Source organism: Lindgomyces ingoldianus (assembly GCF_010093535.1).
Source record: "Lindgomyces ingoldianus strain ATCC 200398 unplaced genomic scaffold BDR25scaffold_62, whole genome shotgun sequence".
Classification (NCBI taxonomy): Eukaryota; Fungi; Ascomycota; class Dothideomycetes; order Pleosporales; family Lindgomycetaceae; genus Lindgomyces; species Lindgomyces ingoldianus.
Window position 1 is genome coordinate 240832 of NW_022985223.1, and position 19989 is coordinate 260820.

Here is a 19989-nt window from a genome sequence, read left to right on the forward strand (position 1 = left end):
TGTCGAACCTCTTGTTGCAATTAGGCAGAGCACTAAGAGGATACACATTTCTGTCCTAAATTAGCCCTGCCTGTTCCATCTTTTGTGATAACATGCAGTACGAAAGTGTGGCGTTGGTAAGACTTCGTTGCATGGCCCACCTTTGTGCTTCAACGATAGACGTGGAGGTAGGAAGCCAGCGTCCACGTCGCCCAGCAACACCACTAGTACATTCTGTCTGTCTAGATGCCGCTAATTGATTCAAATGTCGCCTGATACTCACCCCATATCCTGGACTTCTTATCTAGAACAATCTTCATCATGTATTCCCATGCACATGGGGCAATTCCACCCTCCCAATCATCACCCTTCTCAACTTCCGCGACCAAATATCCCAACTCCCAACGCGGAACAACGCCAGGATTCTGCGCATGAGGAGCTGTGAAAGCTTCTATTCTGCTCTACGACCAATCGAATTCTCGTAGTTTCACATATGTGTCTGTCTGTTCCTGATCCCCTGGAGCCGCCACAATATCTCATCATGTGGCATGTGTGCATGGTTGTCAACACCGAAAAACCGTTTCCGGCCAACCACACGCGCCGCCTCGCCACCATACTCTTCTGCAGACTAAGCATATCAGGAGGTACATGCGAGCTACCTAAGAGATCCCTCTCTGGAGAGCTTCAATTCCTGTTCAATGGTACAGATCAAGGGACAAACAAGACGGCGTTACCACCTAAGTCACTGTAATTCCTGGGAATGCCGTACCTGCTGGTCTATTCGCGTTGTAACGTACCACTGTCCTAAATCGATCGCCGATAGGCTTCTAGCTCTAAGGAGAAAGCTGGACCCTAAAACTTCAGACGCAGCGTGACAAACGAGTTCGGAGGTTGTTGTGATTTGCCCTTTCTAACGTCACAAGGCACTGTTATCTAGCCTATGGGAGTGCTGAAAGCGGGTATGCTAGGCGAGATTGGGCATCTCACGTGGGCAGATAGTACGACGTCTTGACATTTTGATGGATTGGATGCGGGCGGAGCTGAGAGTCCACTGCTTGAGGCTGGGCTGCGTTGGCTTGCGCGAAGTTTGGAGGAGGGAGCGAAGGGGGGAGGGGGGTTTAAAGAGCTTGACGCCCAGCTCCTTTTTGCTGTGCTGTGTTGTGGGCTTTCTGTACCTGGCTGATTGAGCAATAAATCATCGACCACCGATTTTCCAGAGTCTTTACATGTTTCGTCATTATTATGATAGAAGAGAAACAGACGCGGGTTTAGAATAAACGCACCCGAGCTCAGCTCAGGCTTAATGCCATTTTGAACGGCTGGTGGGTCATTGAAATCGCTCGCCATTGAGCCCTCAATTGCAGACAACTCCTCAATTAACGCAATCCTGTAGAACCAAAACTGGAACTCGTTCCAACCCATACGCAACAATCTCCATTCAACATGGACACTACCAACCCGATCATCTCCACCCTTCTACCCTCCCTCCTCACAACACCCCACCTCAAACTCCTAACCCTCCTCCTAACCCTCACACTCCCTATCCTAACCCTTCTCTACATCCACCATGACTACTGCGCCTTCCTTTCTCTTGGCCCTGGCGGCACGCCCTCCACCCCCCTCGGGTACCTAAAAATCAAACTGCTCTCTATCGTCTCCCTCCGTAACCCTTACCGCCCGCTCCCTGTACCAGCCTACTTCCGCCCACAAAGAGGCTACCTCTCTACCTCATGTAGCCTCACAAAACGCGAAGGCAGAAGACCCATCGTTCGCGGCATCGCCCCGCAACGACAACAAACACAAAAATCACCCGTTACCATATACGCAACCTTGGTTTCCGAACTCCACACTCTAGCGCGGGAGCCACGAAACCAATTAGTAGAACGGACATCCTGTTTCGAGAAGCATTCCTCTGGGCTTTTCGCCAGCACGCCGATTACGCGGACGTGTGGCGGGGAGATATGTCATGCACACCCGAGCGACGGGTCGTTGCATATGACGCTGCATCCAGCAGACGCGAAGATTGTGCTTGAGAGTGGGTGGGGAGAGAGACATCCGTTGGCAAAAGGGGGGTGGTTTAGGCGGTTTGTGCCTAGAGAGTTTGTGTTGGTGTATGCGCCGAGGGATGAGGGTGAGGTGGAGATTGTTATACGCATTGTGCAAGCGGCAATCTGGTGGGTTAGTGGGGTTGATGCGCAAGGAGGGGGTAGTGGGGATAGAGTCAAGGGAAAGGATCGGGGTGTTGGTGAAGAGGATTTGCTGAGAACCAGCAAAGAGAACGAGTGTTGGGCTTGTAGAGTGCATGGGTGTGGAAGAAAGGGAGTTGAAAAATTGGTTGAGAGAACATGAATGATTCCAAACACGATTTGAACAGTTTGGCAAATGCGCTGTTGGTGAGAGATGTTAGCGGGTGGGTAAAAAGAAATTGTCATCGGGCATTGGGAGGCAAATATACATAAACATAGATCTTCAAAAACAGAGCGGAAAATTAGTAACCAAACGGCTATTGACTACGCAGGTATTGTGATAGACTGGCTAGTTGGATATCATGAGGCTCATCATATCAGCCATGCGAGTGTGGATGTGGAGTGCCACGATAGAATGCTCACTGGGCTGTGGGATATACCATTCTAGTCGCATCTACGACTCAGCTGTGACCTCCAGTCTTGACCCACTCAGCATACTCCTTCCTCTTCACCCTAACATCCCAAAAGCCTCTCCTGCCTTCTCCCTTCCCTCCAATCCCGCCATCTAGACCTAAGAAGGCATAAGGGTCACCATCACTCAGCACCTCCTCCCCTTCTCTCGTCCACCTGCCTTCACTCTGCCATCCCTCGCGCTCAATCTTGCCCGCCCATTTTGCCCATTGTATCGGTTTCAGACTCGGCGACGAAAACACGATGCCAGCTGATAGGACCAGGGTCGAAAACAGGAGTTCAATGGTGATGTCAAGCGGCAGAGGCGCGGAAGGGAAGGTGGCGGTGTGCTCGTAGGTGGAGTAGACTCTGTTAGGTAGGTGTTAGTTTGATGCCATCGGGCGAGAAGCTTGGAAGCTGGGTTCTGGGGTTGAGGGTCTCAAACAGGGTCTAGAATCGCAATCGGTTTCAGATGCGATGGTGAGGGGGTTGAGAGTAAGGAAATGATGACATTAAAGAATTGTTAAGGGAGATAGAGAGAAGGAGGAAATCATACGCGTGGGTCAGAAACATTAGGCCCATAGTGTTGAGGGTTGCGCCGATGAGAGGCATATTGGAAACTGGAGTTGTTGAACAAGAATGATAGCGGCTGTCGGGGTTTCGTGGGATAAATTATGCGTTCGACAGCAGCCACACCTGAAGAAATTTCTTCAGGGAAGCTACGGCAGGCTCTGAATACGGTGGGTGGGACTGAGAGTTGGATGTGAAGTGGTAGATCGTACCGAGCTTGAACGGGATGAAGATGTGGGCATGATTGATGACTAGTAAAATCACGTGAAGTCGCGCTCACCTTTCCTGACCAAGTAACTTTGACGAATCTAAACTCAAACGATTTCTCACGTGTAATCTCATTATATCTTCTGCATCCCCTTTGCATTTGTAATGAACTAAAAGTACAGAAATTATGTAGTTATGACGCAGCAGTAGGTATAGAAATCGCGCCTGGTTGATGCATCCATTGACTAGCATTGACTTCCCACCACCCAAGGTCGATCCAGTAGATATCCATCCGTAGTTTTACCCCATCATGACCCGGCCATAGCCAGAACCATGCGATCCATCTCACATCACCGTCCCCCGTCACTCATCCCTATTTAAAGCATTATCATAATGAACTAAGTGATTGCCGGCCTTAGTTTGAACCTCAAACTCCAGCCGAAACAATGGTATTTAGCAAATACCGAAGAAAATTGAATCAATTGGCGCGGTGTGCCCATTCGGCAAGCTGATTGGAGGAATCGACCGAGTCTTGATTTTTCTCATGTCGACCAGCCATGGCCTCGGGGTGTTCCAGTGAGTGGGCGGACATTCCATCAACATCGTCAGGGGTCTTGACGTCGCGGGTAAGCTCAACGTAGTCATACTACAATCCAGTTAGTCTTATTACACATCAGAAATGATGAGGTCGCACTTACAGCGAATTCGCCTATCTCAACATCATCGATACCCAAAATCTCCTCCTCTTCAGTAGCGCGGAGCTTGAAGATGGGCATAAATTTGCCAAGCCAGTCGAGGCAGCCGAGAATGACGCAGGTTCCTACGAAGGAGTATGAACCACCAGCGAGAGAGTCCGCGAGTTGGTAGCCAAGTTGGACCCAGTGATGGTTCAACCAACCACCAGGAATGATGGTGTACCCGTCAAGATGGGCAATGTAGTCACTGTAGAGTCGATTAGAATAGAACGCGCGGACGGTACGGGCGAGACTTACGCAGCAAAAAAGGCAGTCAGGATATTTCCAACAAACCCGCCAATTGCGTGGACAGCAAAGATATCGAGGGCGTCATCGGCTCGAAGGAAGTACTTCAGCTTCGTGGCATAGTTGCAGCAGACTCCACCGCATACTCCAAACACGACCGCAGCCCAGGCTGGAACATATCCTGATCCCGGAGTGATGGCGACGAGACCGGCAATCACGCCGGAGCAGAAGCCAACAGTTGACCACTTGCGTTCCAGACGATAATCAACAAGGCACCAGGTGATCCCACCAACACAAGCGGCCAAGTTGGTGACAACAGCCGCCATGACAGCGCGAAGGTTAGCGGAGAGGGCTGAACCGGCATTGAAGCCAAACCATCCGACCCAGAGGAAAACGGTCCCAATCACAATGTGTGTAACATTGTGGGGGCGGTAGTTCAGCTCCTGTGTGCCATGTCCCCTCCTCTTTCCGAGCATGTAGGAGTAGGCAAGGGCAGCACAGCCTGAAGCGATATGGACAGGGGTTCCACCGGCGAAATCTAAGCCACCACGTTTGAAGACCCAGCCCTTGGGATTCCAGGTCCAGCAGGCAATAGGGTCGTAGATCACTGTCGACCAAACGAACATGTAGATTATACAAGGCAGCATCCTGCCTCGTTCAGCCACGGCGCCTACAGCCAATGCGACTCTGCAACGTTATCAGCACAAGTTACAAGATATCAGCTGGTGAGGTGACGTACGTGATAGCGGCGAACATGCCTTGGTACACACAGAAAAGGAGATCCGGGATACGAGGGCTGCCTACAGAAGGTGCGCCGAGGACGTCCATTAGGCCAAAGTTATCCAGGGCCCCAATGAACTTCCCAGCCTTATGTGAGAAGGTCAAGGAGTAGCCCCAGAAGAACCATTGGAATGAGACGACGGCTGTGGCCATTACAGACAGCCATAGTAGCGACAGGGCCGACTTTCTTCGCGCCAGTCCAGAATAGAAGAAGCCAACACCCGGGATCATGAGAAGAACGAGCGCAGTAGATGTGATCATCCAAGCAATGTCGCCGGGCTGGGAGAAACATTAGCTCCACCAAGCTTAGATCGCTGAGACTTTGCATTGTGCTCACATTGTAGAAGACATTGAGATTGTACGTCAAAGAGTCACCCCCAGTGGGATCAGTGAGGTTTTTGAAGTCCTCTAGAGGTGTGGTGGGAAACTGCCCAGATACGACAGGGTCCATGTTCGCGATCTGTTTCCGATCTTCGTTCCAAGACCGGAAAATGGATATATGAGAATGTCGACAGAGACTTGGGGCTCAAACGCGCTACAGTCGAGCTTACCTGCGCGTTGGCGAGCGAAGTGGAGCTGTATAAAGAGAAAGAAAGTAAATCGAAGAAGGAGCGGACGGAGTGCGCGGAAGAAAAGCCAAAGGGCTGTGTCCCAACTACACTTCCAGGGATCTAGAGTGCGGATTCCTTGGCGTGCGCCTGGGAAGGCTGGCAGGTGGGAGTGCGGTCAACGAGATAGAGGTCAACACAAGAAGAGCCTCTGTGAGGTGTGGCACAGAAGACAGTGTTATAGAAGTCGCATTCACGGCGAGAAGGTTCAGCGCGCGGTCCCAGGATACGGCCTAAAGGGGGCCATGGTTGAATATAAGTGCGGACATTGCATTCTTCCCGTTCCCTGCAGCCAGAGGGCTCGGACGGCCTCGCTGCTGAAGCATGAACCCCCAGGATCACAAGCAAGCCACTCGGTGGGGTGCAAGATATGTGACCGCCTGCAGCCAATGCTGGGCGATGTTTGCATTGTTGCCAGAGCCTGGTGTCACGCAGGGATGCCGCCATCGAAACGGGGCGGACACTGGCAGAGCCTAGGTCGCTCGGTTGTCGAACCATGCCCGTGGGATGACGGCGAGGGCTGCAGAAGGCAAATCTGTCTCTGTCCATTGCTCCCGCGTTCGACAACGAGCAGGCGACCGCCCGACAACCCGGCTTTCAGGCAGACTCGCAAGCAGTTGTACAGGAACAGGCAAAAAGGCGCGCGGTGTTGCCTCCAATGCTGCGTACTGGGTCCTGGAGGACTGGAGAAGAGTCACGAGATGCGGCCTATCAAAAGGCGTTGAAGATTGCATTTCGTTTCTTATCAGCACTCGGACCGCGCCAAGCCGACATTGACGGGGACCAGCGCTCGCGGACCGACAGGGAGGGCCGTCAGGCACTATTCCGCTTTCTGCACATCTGACCTTTCCCCCTCGAATGACAGTCGGGCGCTCAGTCTCCATAATCAATAACCATTGCGGAGTTGCTCGTCACACCTCTTTTGTGTGGCACAGCGAGGCTGGAGCCGTCACATAACTATGTCCCCTCAGCTTAGTTAATTTCTTTCCGGTTCTCATATGCGCTCTGTTGGTGCTGTGCCGTCGGCCGTATACGTTCAGCGGTTTGGTTCCACTCCTCCTCTTTCATCTCGCATCCCTCGCTCTCCAAACGGACACCCCAAAAATCAGTGCCTGTTTCTGCATTCGTGCCTGGATCTTGCGGCCCCCGATTCCACTGCAGGAGAACCCTGATGGAACTTTCCACTGGAACTTGAAAACCTTGTCGGTGGCACCATAAAAAGGCCAGTTGCTTTTTATGTCGCCTGCAAACCACCCCTGCTTGAATGCTCGCCTTCCCTTCAGCATTGCATACTTGTCCGTCCAATCTCGCCCTGGGCCGCCTTCCATCCACCCCCGTATTCCTCCTCGAACTGCAGGGCAAACTCAATTTCGATTCCGCCACCACCCGCAAAACTGCAAGCCGCTTGTCCAGGCCAATACAGGGCTATCTTCTCTAATTGGTAAACCAGAGTACGTAGTGAAAGAGGGTCGGTTCGTTCCAGCCTGCCCATGAACACAAGACGCTCAGTAAGTATGTTGTGTCAGAGTCGTACGGCCTAGCCAGTGGTGTGGATTGTGCACGCAGATATTCCTAGCAACATCGGAGTACTGATCCTATTTTGGGTCCGACAATCGACATGGGCAGCGCATCGCCAAGACTCCCAAGAGTGGAGGCCCAGCGAGTCAACTAGTGGAGTGCTCGATTTAGCCATCCGTTTCAGCAAAGGACCGACAAAGAAACAATCCCATTACAACGGGTATTGCCAGCCACATTAACCAAATGCCCGCAATGTCACCAATGTATTTGAGGTTGTATCATAGCATGCGAAAAGTCTAACAACGGGCATCCAAAGAACGAGTCCCTCAGATTACGACATGAAGATTCCGTCGCGTGGCTTACCGTCGTTAGGCCATCAAAGTAGCCGTTTGTGAGAGGAGGCAACCAGAGGTGTGATCTAGAGTGTTGCGTCAACTGGAGATTATTGTCACAGGAGTCTTCTCATTCGGTATGAATCGAATGCGTGAAGCAACGCTAACTCACCTGACGGACTTGGGTTTCTCCTCTGCTCAGCGTTCCGTATTCGGTCTCATCAGCTAGACGGTTCGGGCAGGCCCTTTGGGCTGATATTAAAGAAACGAGCTCCCGATCCGTATTCCCTTTCGTAGCCTTGCACAAGGTAGATCCAGAAGAAAAGGGGCCAAGGATGCCAAGAGACAGGAAACAAAACATTCATATATTCCTGTGGCACAGGTGAGGGAGGTGCAGATGACCACAAGGGTCCTGCTTATTCCCCTCAAAGCACGTTCTTGGATTCCGGCGTCAAATAGCTCGAAGCAGTCAGGCGGAAGGCGGCGAGGCAGTCGTGATCCAATCTCGTTCGTGAAGCGCTACCATCAATGGTGAAGCCAATGAGAGCAAAGCTGGGTGACCAACGCACCATTATGCAACCGTGGCGCTTGCAGCATTCTTTGTCTTGTAGACTCTCGACCAGAGCTGAGCATTTCTTGGACTCAAATTCGCAGTGTGCCCCGAGAAACAGCTGACAAGAGTCCCCTCTCGCACCCCCCTCTGGCGTCCCTGATGGATAGACTTCTTGTAAGACCGACTTTCTCTCGGTAGAAGGTTACGACTTGTCAATCTTTCTGGCTGTTCCTGAATGTCAAGACAATGGTCGAGATGCCCGCTCCGCAGCGGTTGAGGCGTCTGTAAGGCGTAACTGAAGGACTCTCCGGCCTTATCCCGGACGTCTCGACGAATTACGGAGAACAGGCTGGAACAATGTCTCCTGGGGTTTTGGTAGATATATTTCTGGTTGCTTTGAGTAGGGCATGTGTTACAAAGGCGTTCAATTTCGCCGCTTTTGACGAAACACAGCTGCGATGTCTCAGTGGGATGTGTCCTCTCTTTGACAAATCTGATCAGTTCCTATTATTCGTACTCACTGAAGCGTACTCTTCTCTTTGGTGGTGCGAAATGTAATCGAGATACTGGGTTGGAGTGTCTGCTGAATCATCATCGGTTCGCCGCATCCAAGCGACCAAATCCTGTTTCCGGGGAGAAGTGAGACATATATGGGAGGGCACGGCTAGTAGCGCTGTTTGAACGCAGCGTGAAAAGACAGGCATTTTGTCCTTTGCGAAGCCATCCAGGTGCATGAAGTGGCAGAAAACCAGGTTGGGAGCTAATCTGAACGTGTCGTGCAATTCCACTTCCGATCTGGGGCTGGTGGCAAGACGTGTTGTGAATCGGAGGCCAAGCTCTGAACCAAAGGGGAGCGTTGGATCCAGCAGTTCTTCAACCAAGCTCTTTTCATATTGAAACGGCATCGTAGTATTCTTTGTTGCTCTGTGCAATCTCTAGCAACGCCACAGCAAGTTACAGGCAGCCCGCTTCGAGGTTCAGCAGCGCTGATCTTGCCTCCACAGGGTGAACGAAGGAGCATATCACGACCACTATCATCGTCATGAGCCACGATGCTTCTCGAGGAGTCCGCTTCAGCGTGCAGGACAATGCCCTACTGCCAAACACCACCGCTGACATGACCAAGCCTGTTGTCGCAAATGTGCCAGAGCCGCGAGTCCAGGATCTCTCGGGCTCAAGCAGCTCTGGCGAATCCGACCAGGACGCGCCTCTTGGCCAGCGCCACGGCTCCCTCGACGATAAGGAGGAAGGCCAATATCATTTTGCGCCTCCTGTCTCCACGACGCCCATCGATGAGGTCCCTCCGCTAAGCAGCGGAGCAGCGTACGGCTGGAATACAACGGTGCAGCCTCGTTCTCGCGCCGTCGGCAGCATTGGGGGGACTCTTGGGCCTACCGACAGCCCACCACCCATCCAGACGAACGGCATGAGCAGCGGACGAGGTACGAGGCCCAGCGCCGTCAGGACACCGTCGAATGCATATGCCCCGGCTCGCCGCCCGCAGCAGTTCTCCCTCAACACCACGACGAGCCGCCATCGCAATTCCTCAACGAACCGTGCCCGCCGCAACCCCAATGCAGAGTACCGCGCCCAGGAAAAGGCCTACGTGCAGAGGATCCGGCAAGAGAACGAACAGGATGAGTTCTTCAGTGACATGCGCACCCCGAGTCTAGGATACAGCACCGACACGGATTCGGACGACGAGTCGCCGTCTACGGCTGAGTATCCCGAAAACGACCCTTACGACCAAGAGACACTGTTGTACTATGGCAATGACGACATGCAGCCCTCGGTTGAGGAGCTCAAGATACCGGAGAACCGGGAAAGGCTGGAGTGGCATTCCATGCTCGCCAGCGTCCTAACTGGGGACGTCGTCAAACAAGAGAAGAAGCGACTGATAGGCGGCGCGGAACAACAGGGCGACAACAGCTTAAAGGCTGAGATATGGATGGGCATCCGAGCCAAGGTGTGCGGGAGGCCGCTCCAAGCACAACGGCGAGTGGTCGATGATGGTCGCTCCCACATTAAGACACATTTGGAAAGCATCATCGCCTTCGAGGTGCAGGGTGCTGCAGAAGCAGGTCAGACTGCCGCAGCTCAGGTGGAAGAGATTGTCAAGAAGATTGAAAAGTGCGAATGTCTCTATCCCACGAGACAAGCGTTGGAGGTAGCGTATCCCAGGGCAGCCTCTCAGGCCTACAAGGACAGCTGCGAAGCTGTCATGGCATGGCACAACACTACTGAACTCATCAACACCGAAATGTCGATTCTCAAAAAATGGGTTGGCAATGATGAGCTGGACTTCTCCAAACCACGAACACGCTCCTCCCAAGACCACCATCTGGCGGACGACTCCTCATTCATTGACCGCATTCTAAAGGAAGACGGCCTCAAGTCCCTTCAGGGGAATACCAGTCTACTCGTGGCCCTAGAAAAAGTTATACATAAAGCCAAAGCGACTCTCATTGCGAATGCGGAAGGCTTTGCAGACCGCCATCTGCCGCCGTATATTGAGGAATTGCTGACCCTCATCAACTTCCCTTCTCGTCTTGTCCAGGAAATTATCCGTATGAGGCTCTCATATGCCAAGAAGATCAAGGATCCAACTCAACAGGGCATACTGATGGCCGAGCAAATGATTTCCCAGTTTCAGATCCTTCTCACACTTGCATGTAGGATCAAGGAAAGCTACACTATCATATCGAGACCAGAACCAGGGTGGGATCTTCCCCCGTGCATTGAGGAGAACTTCGATCTTGTGGTACTGGACGCTCTAAAGTTTTATTTCAAAATGCTTAACTGGGAACTGTCTGCCAATAAGAATACGTTCAAGGAAGCCGAAATCCTTGAGCAAGAGTGGGAATTCTCAAATAAGCTTGGCCGACAACTTGAAGGTGGTGACGTCGAGGTCGCCGAACAATTCAGGTATGTTCCTTCCATCCACTCTGCAGGATCTGAGCTTACTGTTAGTAGTTCTCTTACGTCGAAATCCCTTTCCAGGCTAACAGCTCATTTTGACAAAGAACTTCAACGTCCACCCGAGGAACTCACAGGTGTCGAAATGGAGAAACGATACAAGCAGATCCTCGATTCTGTGCGTGTTAGGCAGCGGAAGCTGTTCAGGTTCTCAAGGCTCCTCACACAACGTTTCGAGAATTGCACTGAATACAACATTAATCACATCGAACTTGACCAGGACCAGCTAAATGAACTCTACGATGCTTTAGTCATGACGGGTCACTTTCTCGTTGAAGCACAGGGGGCCAACAACATCGACATGTACATTCTTGCATCACCTGCTCTACAAGACAGGCCTAAGGACATCCAGTCCCTTTTAACCACCTGCTACCACGCGGAGGAGAACCCAGAGGATCCTTCAAACCCCTATGTGCTCATTCTCCGCCCAGAGGATCCGCTGTTTTGGGGTGGGAAGAGGATGGGTGCAGATATTCGGGTACCACATCTAGACCTGAAGGGTAGCAGATTGCGATTAGTGGCCGATGGCTCACAGCAACGTCTAGCAAACGCAAATGTTACTTTCTCGCAAGTAGTGGGCCTGGACTTGACAAAGCTGATCGAGCAGCGAGCCAACTTACCTCGCGTCAACCAAGAGTTGCAAAAGATCAAGAAGACAGCGTACAAGCTCTCCAACACCATCATGGACAGTGTTGAGATCATCAGGAAGCAGACAGCCGGGCTTGAATGCCAGGATCTGATTCAGACCTGCTTTGCGTTTGCCACTGAATTTGGCCAGCGCTCGGTCTATTACATGGACCCCAATCGGCGAGCACTAAACAATCTGAAGCTGACCAGATTGGCATTAGACTGGGTCAGCTTTATTTGCGACGATTGTGTTGCTTCGGACCGCAAAACATTCCGATGGGCAGTGGTTGCGCTGGAGTTCGCGATGATGATGACTCGGGGACAGAACATATTGTCAATCAGCGACGAAGAGTATTCCAGGCTGAGATTGAAAGTAGCTGGCTGTATGTCGCTACTTATCTCCCATTTCGATATCATGGGAGCGAGATCCACTATTGCCGCCCAAGCGGAGAGGCAACGCCTGAACGCCATAGCAGGCAAGAGCTTGATCGACCCCAAAAATCTGAAAGACGATGAAGAGTCGATCAAATTGACTCAAGCTCAATGGACGCTGCAGCTTGAGGAGATTGATGCCTTTAGAAAGGAAAAAGAAGCCGAACGCCAGGCCCTTGGAAGAGTTCTAGAAGACTCTAACGAAGCAGATCGAGCCCTCACATATTTATCCTCTTCTTCTACAAACGTCACATTGCGGTGGCAGCAGGGGCAGTTCGTTGGTGGTGGCACATTTGGTTCCGTTTACGCGGCTATGAACCTCGATTCGGGTCATCTTATGGCAGTTAAAGAAATTCGCCTTCAGGATCCCCAACTTATCCCTACCATTGTGGCACAGATTCGAGACGAGATGGGGGTCCTCCAGGTTCTCGATCACCCTAATATCGTTTCTTATTACGGTATCGAGCCACACCGAGACAAGGTGTACATCTTCATGGAGTACTGTTCCGGCGGGTCCCTGGCAGGGTTGCTTGAGCATGGACGGATCGAGGATGAGACGGTTATCATGGTGTATGCCCTGCAAATGTTGGAGGGTTTGGCTTATCTGCACGAAAGCGGTGTCGTCCACCGCGACATCAAACCAGAAAGTAAGTTGGGATTATTTGTCTATCCAAACGAAGATGCTAATAGAAATAAGATATTTTGCTCGACCACAATGGAGTGATTAAGTTTGTCGACTTTGGAGCAGCCAAAGTCATTGCAAGAAAGGGTAGGACTCTTGCCGCAGATCATGCGGCCACCAAACAAGGTCTTCAGCAGCCGGGAACGGCAGGGGGAGGCGGCGGCACCCCGATGTACATGTCTCCCGAGGCCATTCGAGGAGAAGATCATGGTCGCCATGGTGCGGTCGATATTTGGTCCCTCGGCTGTGTTATTCTCGAGATGGCCACTGGAAGACGACCTTGGGCGAGCCTCGACAACGAATGGGCGATCATGTATAACATTGCCCAAGGCAACTCCCCACAACTCCCTACCACGGACCAGCTCAGCGAGCAAGGTATTGACTTTCTCAATAAGTGCTTTGAGAAGGAGCCTGCTAAGCGAGTGTCCGCTGTTGAACTTCTTCAGCACGATTGGATCATGACCTTGCGGGCCCAGTTGTCACTTGAGCCTCAGACGCCGCAAACGCCGAGTGAGACTTCGAGCAGCTCTGGACCAGGTAGTGCTTCCAGCACCCGGCACAACTCCACCATCTACAGCTAAATTAGAGTCGACATCATTATCAGTCTCTAATCTAGTTGCAGGCTAACAGTAATTTCTCGGTTAGGTTATTACGCTTTTCTTCCTAACCTCTTTCAACCGTGCCTACAGGGCTCTTACCTGAAGAGACGGCGCATTTCCTCTGAGCCATAAATTGCTTCCAATTCTCTGTAATCGTCATTTCGTCTTCGTCCACGCTAGACAAATTCCCTATTGCTTTCATTCCTATACGTAGTACATTGAAGGTCTATCCTTACATAACGCACACTGCTGTCGAGCATTGGGAAAAGGCATTTTGGATGGCGTTTTGCATTAGCGATGGAGTTGCTCTCCCTCTGGGTGGGAATTGCTATTGATGTCAACTTGTAGTTTTTTTCTCTGCCCGCGAACGGGCGGGCAATAGCAACGATCCGGCTCCTCATTGCTATTGAGGAGCTTGCAATAATGTCTACTATGAATGGTGCTGTGCTGAACTCAAAAATCCCAGCAGAGCCTCAGTCAATGGTACTGGAGGGATTGTCACGTGACATGTTATCATCGGCAATGGAATTTCTCCGTTCCATTCATGCAAACAAATTATTTTGACTCACCCCGCCTTCAATGCCCCACCATCCTGCGCCTACACAACTCACTCTACGTCGTCTGAGCACGTTCGTAGCCTCACGACCTCGAAAACGATTTCCTGCTCTTTATTCTGGCCACTTTCAGCCTCTTCTACCCTTTCTCTGGACGGCTTATCCTCCATCCCAGCGCACGCTCTCGACCACTACGGATCGGCGCGCACACGACACACACATCGACGATATGGGTAAAGAAGGGAAGGGAAACTTCCAGCTTAAGACACCGAAGGGCACGCGGGATTGTATGGTTTAAGCTTCGTTTGTGCGGGGCATTTCTGACCAGACTACAGGGCAAGGGACAGATGTTGTTCTCCGCGAACAGATATTCTCGACCATCATCGAGGTATTCAAGTACGTCACAGCCTCTCCTGTAGCACTCTTAACATTCCCGAGACTAACACATGCCTGCAGGCGTCACGGTGGCGTAACAATAGACACGTACGCATGCCTCTCCCGCCAACCATCCGCATGCCTCTCCTAACCTAGCGTAGCCCAGTATTCGAGCTGCGAGAAGTCCTCGCTGGCAAATATGGTGAAGACAGCAAACTCATCTATGACCTGGCAGACCAGGGCGGCGAAATCTGCTCACTACGATACGATCTCACCGTCCCGTTCGCACGATATCTCGCCCAGAACAGCGTCCAGCAGATCAAACGATATCACATCGCCAAGGTGTACCGACGAGATCAGCCGGCGATGACGAAAGGGAGGATGAGGGAGTTTTATCAGTGTGACTTCGATATTGCGGGGGCGTATGATGCCATGCTGCCAGACGCGGAGATATTGAGGATAGTGAAGGAGGTGTTTGAGGGGCTGCCTGGGTGGAAGGGGAAGTTTACGATTAAGATAAATCACAGGAAAATATTAGATGGCATTTTCCAGATCTGTGGAGTGCCCCAAGAGAAGATTAGAACCATCAGCAGCGCCGTTGACAAACTAGACAAAGTGAGTGCTCCGGGAGTTGATATATGGGGCAGGGATATTGACAATTATAGTCACCTTGGGAAGAAGTTCGACGCGAAATGGTTAACGAAAAAGGCTTGGATCCCACAATTGCGGACAAAATCGGTGAGTACGTACAACTCAGAGGCGGAAGGGAGCTTGTTACAAAGCTCCAAGAAATGCCCGAAGTCGGTGCCAATGCCTCCGCAAAACAAGGTCTAGAAGAAATGGCCCTATTATGCAATTACCTCGACATATTCAGCGTCCTCCCCGCTCTCTCTATCGACATGTCCCTCGCTCGAGGCCTTGACTACTACACTGGTGTCATCTATGAAGTCGTTACAGAAGGGTCAGCACCGGCCGTAACGAAGAACGATGCGCCCAAAAAGCCAAAAAAAGAGAAGAAAAAGGTAGCAGATGAGGACGAAGACCGATCAAACGACCCCACACTGGGAGTAGGCTCGGTGGCCGCCGGTGGCCGATATGACGAGCTCGTGGGCATGTTCAGCGGCAAGCCAATTCCTTGCGTCGGCATTTCCTTCGGGGTAGACCGAATCTTCAGTATCACGAAGGCTCGCCTAGATGCGTCACAAATTATTCGACCAACCGAAGTTGACGTCTTCATCATGGCATTAGGTGGCGGGAAGGATTTCACCGGTCTCCTGCCCGAGCGAATGGAAGTCGCAAAGGAGCTCTGGGACGCAGGTATTAAGGCGGAATTCACATGGAAGCAAAAGCCGAAGCTGCAAGCACAGTTCAAGGCCGCAGAGAACGGGAGGGTGCCGTGGGCAGTTATTCTTGGTGAGGATGAACTTAAAGCTGGGAAGGTTAATATTAAGGAGATGGGACTGCTCGATGGAGACCCGGAGAAGAATGGTGTGCTGGTTGAGAAGACAGAGTTGGTGCACGAGTTGAAGAGTAGGTTTGCGAGAGTTAAACCAGAGTTGGCGGATCGGACTGTCGGTTGAAGTGTTATTTCCAATAAAAAGCGACTGGTCTGGAGTAATGGGTAGGGGGAAGGATCCAAGGCATTACGGTGACGATGAAGATGATGATCTTGAGGATTCTAGGCCAGACGAAGTGCGCAGGTTCTCGTCTTCTGTTAAACCGGCCTGTTCTTTATATCGTCGGTAAAACTAGGATTGGATGCGTCCGGATTCGGACGGGGGACTCAGGTGAGGTCTTGCCTTTTAAAACCATTAGATGTATACTTGCGCGTGCGTCATAGATCTCTTGATATCCGGGGGAGTGGGATCTGATTTATAGATGACAGGCTTATTTGACATAACACTTCTCTAGAATCGTGTTGTGCGTGGGACATAGGCGTAAGTGGCGAGAGAGTTGACTGAACGCAGAAAGGAAGTTAACCATGTCAAGGGAAGGTGACTGCTTGGCTGCTTTATACAGATAGGTTTATTTGACGACGGTCGTGGGAAAGTAGTGTGGAAGTTTTAGGGGATTTGCCTTCTTTCTACTATGGGAGAAGGTTCTAACAATGCTTGCTAACAGTGTTTATCCTGAACCAGACTCCTAGCTATGTTCCACCGTACTGTGCGTGCTAACATTAGACACAGAGTAAAGTTTAGGGACGTGGGGAAAGAAGAGAAAATACTAGTTTCTAAGGATAACGGCAAGTAAACTGGCTAGGTAGGATTCAGCCAAAAGTCTTTGGCGTTCAGAAAAGGGGAGTGGGAAACTATAGAGTCGTTCCTGCGTAGGATACTAGGTTAGCTATCTAATATAATCATAGGGATATATCATCCAGTATTAGAGTGTATTTAGTGACTCCCTGTTAGTATTCACACACTTGTGCAATGGACCTTGACAGTCAGGATGATTCTTGCGGTATATGTAACTGCATTTTTGTCGACATCACCCTGAATTCTCGCGTGAGGTGTACTAGGTCTAATCCGTTTCAATGTTTTGTAATAGATCCCGGGGTAATCTACGCGAGTAGTGGTGACTTTGTAAGCGTAGGTGAAACCTGGAGCTTAAAAGACGGGGGCAAACAGATTACAGACAAACCAGTGTTCAGCTTTTGGCCTTCGGCTTTCACAAAGAAAGCCATGTTAAGATTTACAAGTATCATCAACCACCGGGGCGTCCGTACTTCGCCAACTGCGTTATCACACTCAGGAACAACTTGCAATTGTGTCCTGTTGTGCGGATGTAAAGCGAATGAGACGAGCGGGGCTCTCGGGCAGAAGCTAGCCTCCTGTTGGCGTTCATGCTCACCCCAACCATTATTTAGTTGATCAGACCACCCTTGACAAGGCTCCGTGTTTGGTGTGCGGATCGAAAAAGACAGATTGGTGTTATACGAGTGAAAGTACCAATAGCAAAAGGGTATATAGGAAGTAGTTTGTCCAACGCCAAGCCCTCCCTATCCCTCCCGTTATACCTAGACCCCTGACCTAGAATTTCCTCTTATTACATGGCTGGGCCTAATTTATGACAAATTTAGACCCTACTTAACGTTCCCTCTCAATCCAACAACTGGCTTGAAAGATGAAAGTTTTCTAGTGTTCTGTAGTAGGCGTAGATGCTGTAATGAAAAGCCTAGATCTCCCAAACCAGTAGCCCCAAAGCCCTTCGCCTCGGCAGCTTTGTTTCGCCGGCCATTCACTCATAGAAGCGCCCAGGTTGGGCTCCAATCCATCCGCAGTCAGGTTGATAGTCCAGGATATCCAGCTCCGGCGCCAACTCTCGTAGGGTTCGCCGCGAAACCGGGATTGCCACCGCCTTAGTCTCGCCAAAGGCCACCTGCTGTCCTCGAACAAAGCAATGCTGATAGATAGCCTCATACTCGTCGGTAGAGTGGTACAGCCCCCTGTCCCAGTACATGCCCCAAACAAGAAAATTGAGTTTCGGGCACATCGACCTGGACTCCATGTACGTGAAAAAGAAGTTTGCGAATTGCTGAAGGCTGAAAGCTATGTGTTCTTCCGATCGCGGGATACTGTCTTCATTCCATTTGGATCTGGGCTGCCGAAGATGGAGGATGCGGAGGTCGCCGAGTTCTTTCAAGCTTTCCTACTGATATTAGTTTCATGGTGTCAAGTTAAGTAATTTCTATCTATTTACATGTGGTAATAATGACTAGCAACGTACTAGATAAGGTATTACGGACTCAGCGTCCAAGTCGTGGATATTTTCAGTGCACATAAGAAGGCCGTCGTCAGGAAGCCGAATTCCAAGTTGCTGCAATTTTGGCAAATCGTAGCAAAGAGATTGGAAACAGCCCAAAGAAAGAGTAGCGGCATCGCTTCTGTAGAGCCCCGGATCGTGCAAGGATAAGGATAACAGAGTCTTGGGAAGATGGCAAACCTGATAGAAATCGTCCCAAATATCGCCTATGAGAGCCATATTGAGATGAAGGCTAGAAAGATTGGGGGATGAACTGTAGATATTGATCAAAGATTCGTAGAGAACCTCAGGTTCATCGCTTTCACTATCGGCTACAACTAAACGCTTCAATTGGGATGGCATGTCTCGGTAGGTTTGTCCTAGTTGCGTAAAGAATCCATCAGCATCACAACAGTCCCAAATGGCAAGGCTGGTGAGTGCTGTGAAGTCGAAGGTTTTGGTCCAGATGTCTCCTCTGGGCCCGAGTTCAGTTTCGATTAGACTTAGCTCTTGGAGACTGGAATGTGGATGTGTATAATCGTCGCCGTACATGAAATTCGGTTCGGGATTTAGATTGTCACTAGTGCAACCGATCACACAGAGACGCCGAAGATTCGGCGCTTTCTTGAGGATATCTTTGGTGAATTCGCTGTAAGGTTTTCTAACGCCCGTCCAGAAAACATCAAGCGTTTCCAATCCAGGTTTCAGAAGGTCGGGTAAGAAGATGTTTCCATTCACGGAGAACTGAACATGCCTTAGGGATTTTTGGTTGTGCTTAAGCGCTCTGAGGCACCTTTGGTCCAGCGAGACGATTGAGAGGTGTCTGGAAGTGGTTAATCAGGCCTTGAAAAATGTGCACCACACTACGATTTGAGAGAACCTGTGAAGATCTAACGAGCCGAAACGGGCTCAGAACGATGTGAGATTGGAACAAAAGAGGGCCTTGTCGTCAAACAGAAGGCTTTGGCAAGCGTAAGCCGGTAACCTACCTAAAGGTATGGAGAACATTCCGCGGGATCATCTGTAGGATCAAGAACGCACTTGTGTTCCTTTCTGACGTACTGAAATGGTGCCCGCCCCTGATCCTCTCCCCTTTGCGGACGAGGATCGACTCTGGCGGCCCCTCCTCGTCTATGAAGGTCAGACGCCTAATAGCCTTCAAATGCAATGAAGCACCAGCTCCAATACACCTCATGAACCTAGAAATGTCATCCCGGTCATGTATATAGAGTTCAATATTTAAATATAGGCGTGGGGTGGCGACACTGCGCCAGGCTTTCGAGGTTAAGCATAGAGCTTTGAGGTCAGAGGGGCGCGTTATCTACCATGCAGTCAGGTATTCATTGGGTGTAAGTGCGATCAAGAATGACGGAAGTTCGCATACATAGTCTAGAACTACGAGTTTGACATCAGCGGAAAGGTCTATTGATTCAGCTTGATCTTGCGGACGCTGCGCAAGGCTAGCTTTTCGTCTTTTCCGACCTGCCATCACGAGCAGTTTGATGACGACAATTTAGTTACGTGATCAGGTAGTCGGAACGCATGAATTGCAAAGGAGTGACGTCAAAGTGCTGAATATGGGGGATGATGTACGTGCGATGAAATGAATAAAGCACGAGGTGAGGAGACGAGGGTAAAGGTTGTGGAACTCTGAAGTTGGATGTGCCCCACGCCAAGCCGACCCCTTTCCATCAATGAGCAGTGACGCGCCATCATGTGATTCGTATTATGGGACGGAAATGCTGATAAAATGCTCGACGGGCACCGTCCACTTTCTTCTTTTTCGCTGAGCAGTAGTGCACAAGCAGGTGGTTATCGCATCGCCATGGAGGAAGTATACCAA

General features: G+C 50.8%; 7 protein-coding genes across 7 annotated transcripts; 3 read left to right on the forward strand and 4 right to left on the reverse strand.

Moving 5' to 3' along the window:
- Positions 1-756: 756 nt before the first annotated feature.
- Positions 757-1401, reverse strand: BDR25DRAFT_363110 (uncharacterized protein; the record flags this gene model as incomplete). The annotated part of the gene is made up of 3 exons (XM_033696688.1): positions 757-778; positions 831-889; positions 967-1401. The coding sequence occupies 3 exons, from the start codon at positions 1399-1401 to the stop codon at positions 757-759; spliced, it is 516 nt and encodes a 171-aa protein (XP_033540054.1).
- Positions 1402-1419: 18 nt separating this feature from the next.
- Positions 1420-2405, forward strand: BDR25DRAFT_385006 (uncharacterized protein; the record flags this gene model as incomplete). Its single annotated transcript, XM_033697909.1, has 1 exon — positions 1420-2405. The coding sequence occupies one exon, from the start codon at positions 1423-1425 to the stop codon at positions 2326-2328; it is 906 nt and encodes a 301-aa protein (XP_033540055.1). The 3' UTR covers positions 2329-2405.
- Positions 2406-2520: 115 nt separating this feature from the next.
- Positions 2521-3383, reverse strand: BDR25DRAFT_307947 (uncharacterized protein). Its single transcript, XM_033690935.1, has 2 exons — positions 3172-3383; positions 2521-2984 (listed from the first exon to the last, which is right to left on the reverse strand). The coding sequence occupies exons 1-2, from the start codon at positions 3225-3227 to the stop codon at positions 2627-2629; spliced, it is 414 nt and encodes a 137-aa protein (XP_033540056.1). The 5' UTR covers positions 3228-3383; the 3' UTR covers positions 2521-2626.
- A 145-nt stretch (positions 3384-3528) lies between these two features.
- Positions 3529-6032, reverse strand: BDR25DRAFT_298525 (ammonium transporter-like protein). Its single transcript, XM_033689080.1, has 5 exons — positions 5490-6032; positions 5112-5431; positions 4385-5059; positions 4091-4334; positions 3529-4038 (listed from the first exon to the last, which is right to left on the reverse strand). Exons 1-5 carry the CDS (start codon positions 5601-5603, stop codon positions 3871-3873), a joined length of 1521 nt encoding a protein of 506 aa, XP_033540057.1. The 5' UTR covers positions 5604-6032; the 3' UTR covers positions 3529-3870.
- A 3248-nt stretch (positions 6033-9280) lies between these two features.
- On the forward strand, positions 9281-13461 carry BDR25DRAFT_329882 (Ssk2-type MAP kinase; the record flags this gene model as incomplete). The annotated part of the gene is made up of 3 exons (XM_033692481.1): positions 9281-11088; positions 11137-12845; positions 12896-13461. The coding sequence occupies 3 exons, from the start codon at positions 9281-9283 to the stop codon at positions 13459-13461; spliced, it is 4083 nt and encodes a 1360-aa protein (XP_033540058.1).
- Positions 13462-14059: 598 nt separating this feature from the next.
- BDR25DRAFT_338012 (histidyl-tRNA synthetase) lies at positions 14060-16284 on the forward strand. Its single transcript, XM_033693244.1, has 5 exons — positions 14060-14320; positions 14369-14429; positions 14490-14516; positions 14570-15023; positions 15074-16284. Exons 1-5 carry the CDS (start codon positions 14263-14265, stop codon positions 15986-15988), a joined length of 1515 nt encoding a protein of 504 aa, XP_033540059.1. The 5' UTR covers positions 14060-14262; the 3' UTR covers positions 15989-16284.
- Positions 16285-17364: 1080 nt separating this feature from the next.
- BDR25DRAFT_347422 (uncharacterized protein) lies at positions 17365-19765 on the reverse strand. The gene is made up of 4 exons (XM_033694261.1): positions 19531-19765; positions 19136-19467; positions 18132-18969; positions 17365-18053 (listed from the first exon to the last, which is right to left on the reverse strand). The coding sequence occupies exons 1-4, from the start codon at positions 19633-19635 to the stop codon at positions 17643-17645; spliced, it is 1686 nt and encodes a 561-aa protein (XP_033540060.1). The 5' UTR covers positions 19636-19765; the 3' UTR covers positions 17365-17642.
- Between the last annotated feature and the right edge of the window lie 224 nt (positions 19766-19989).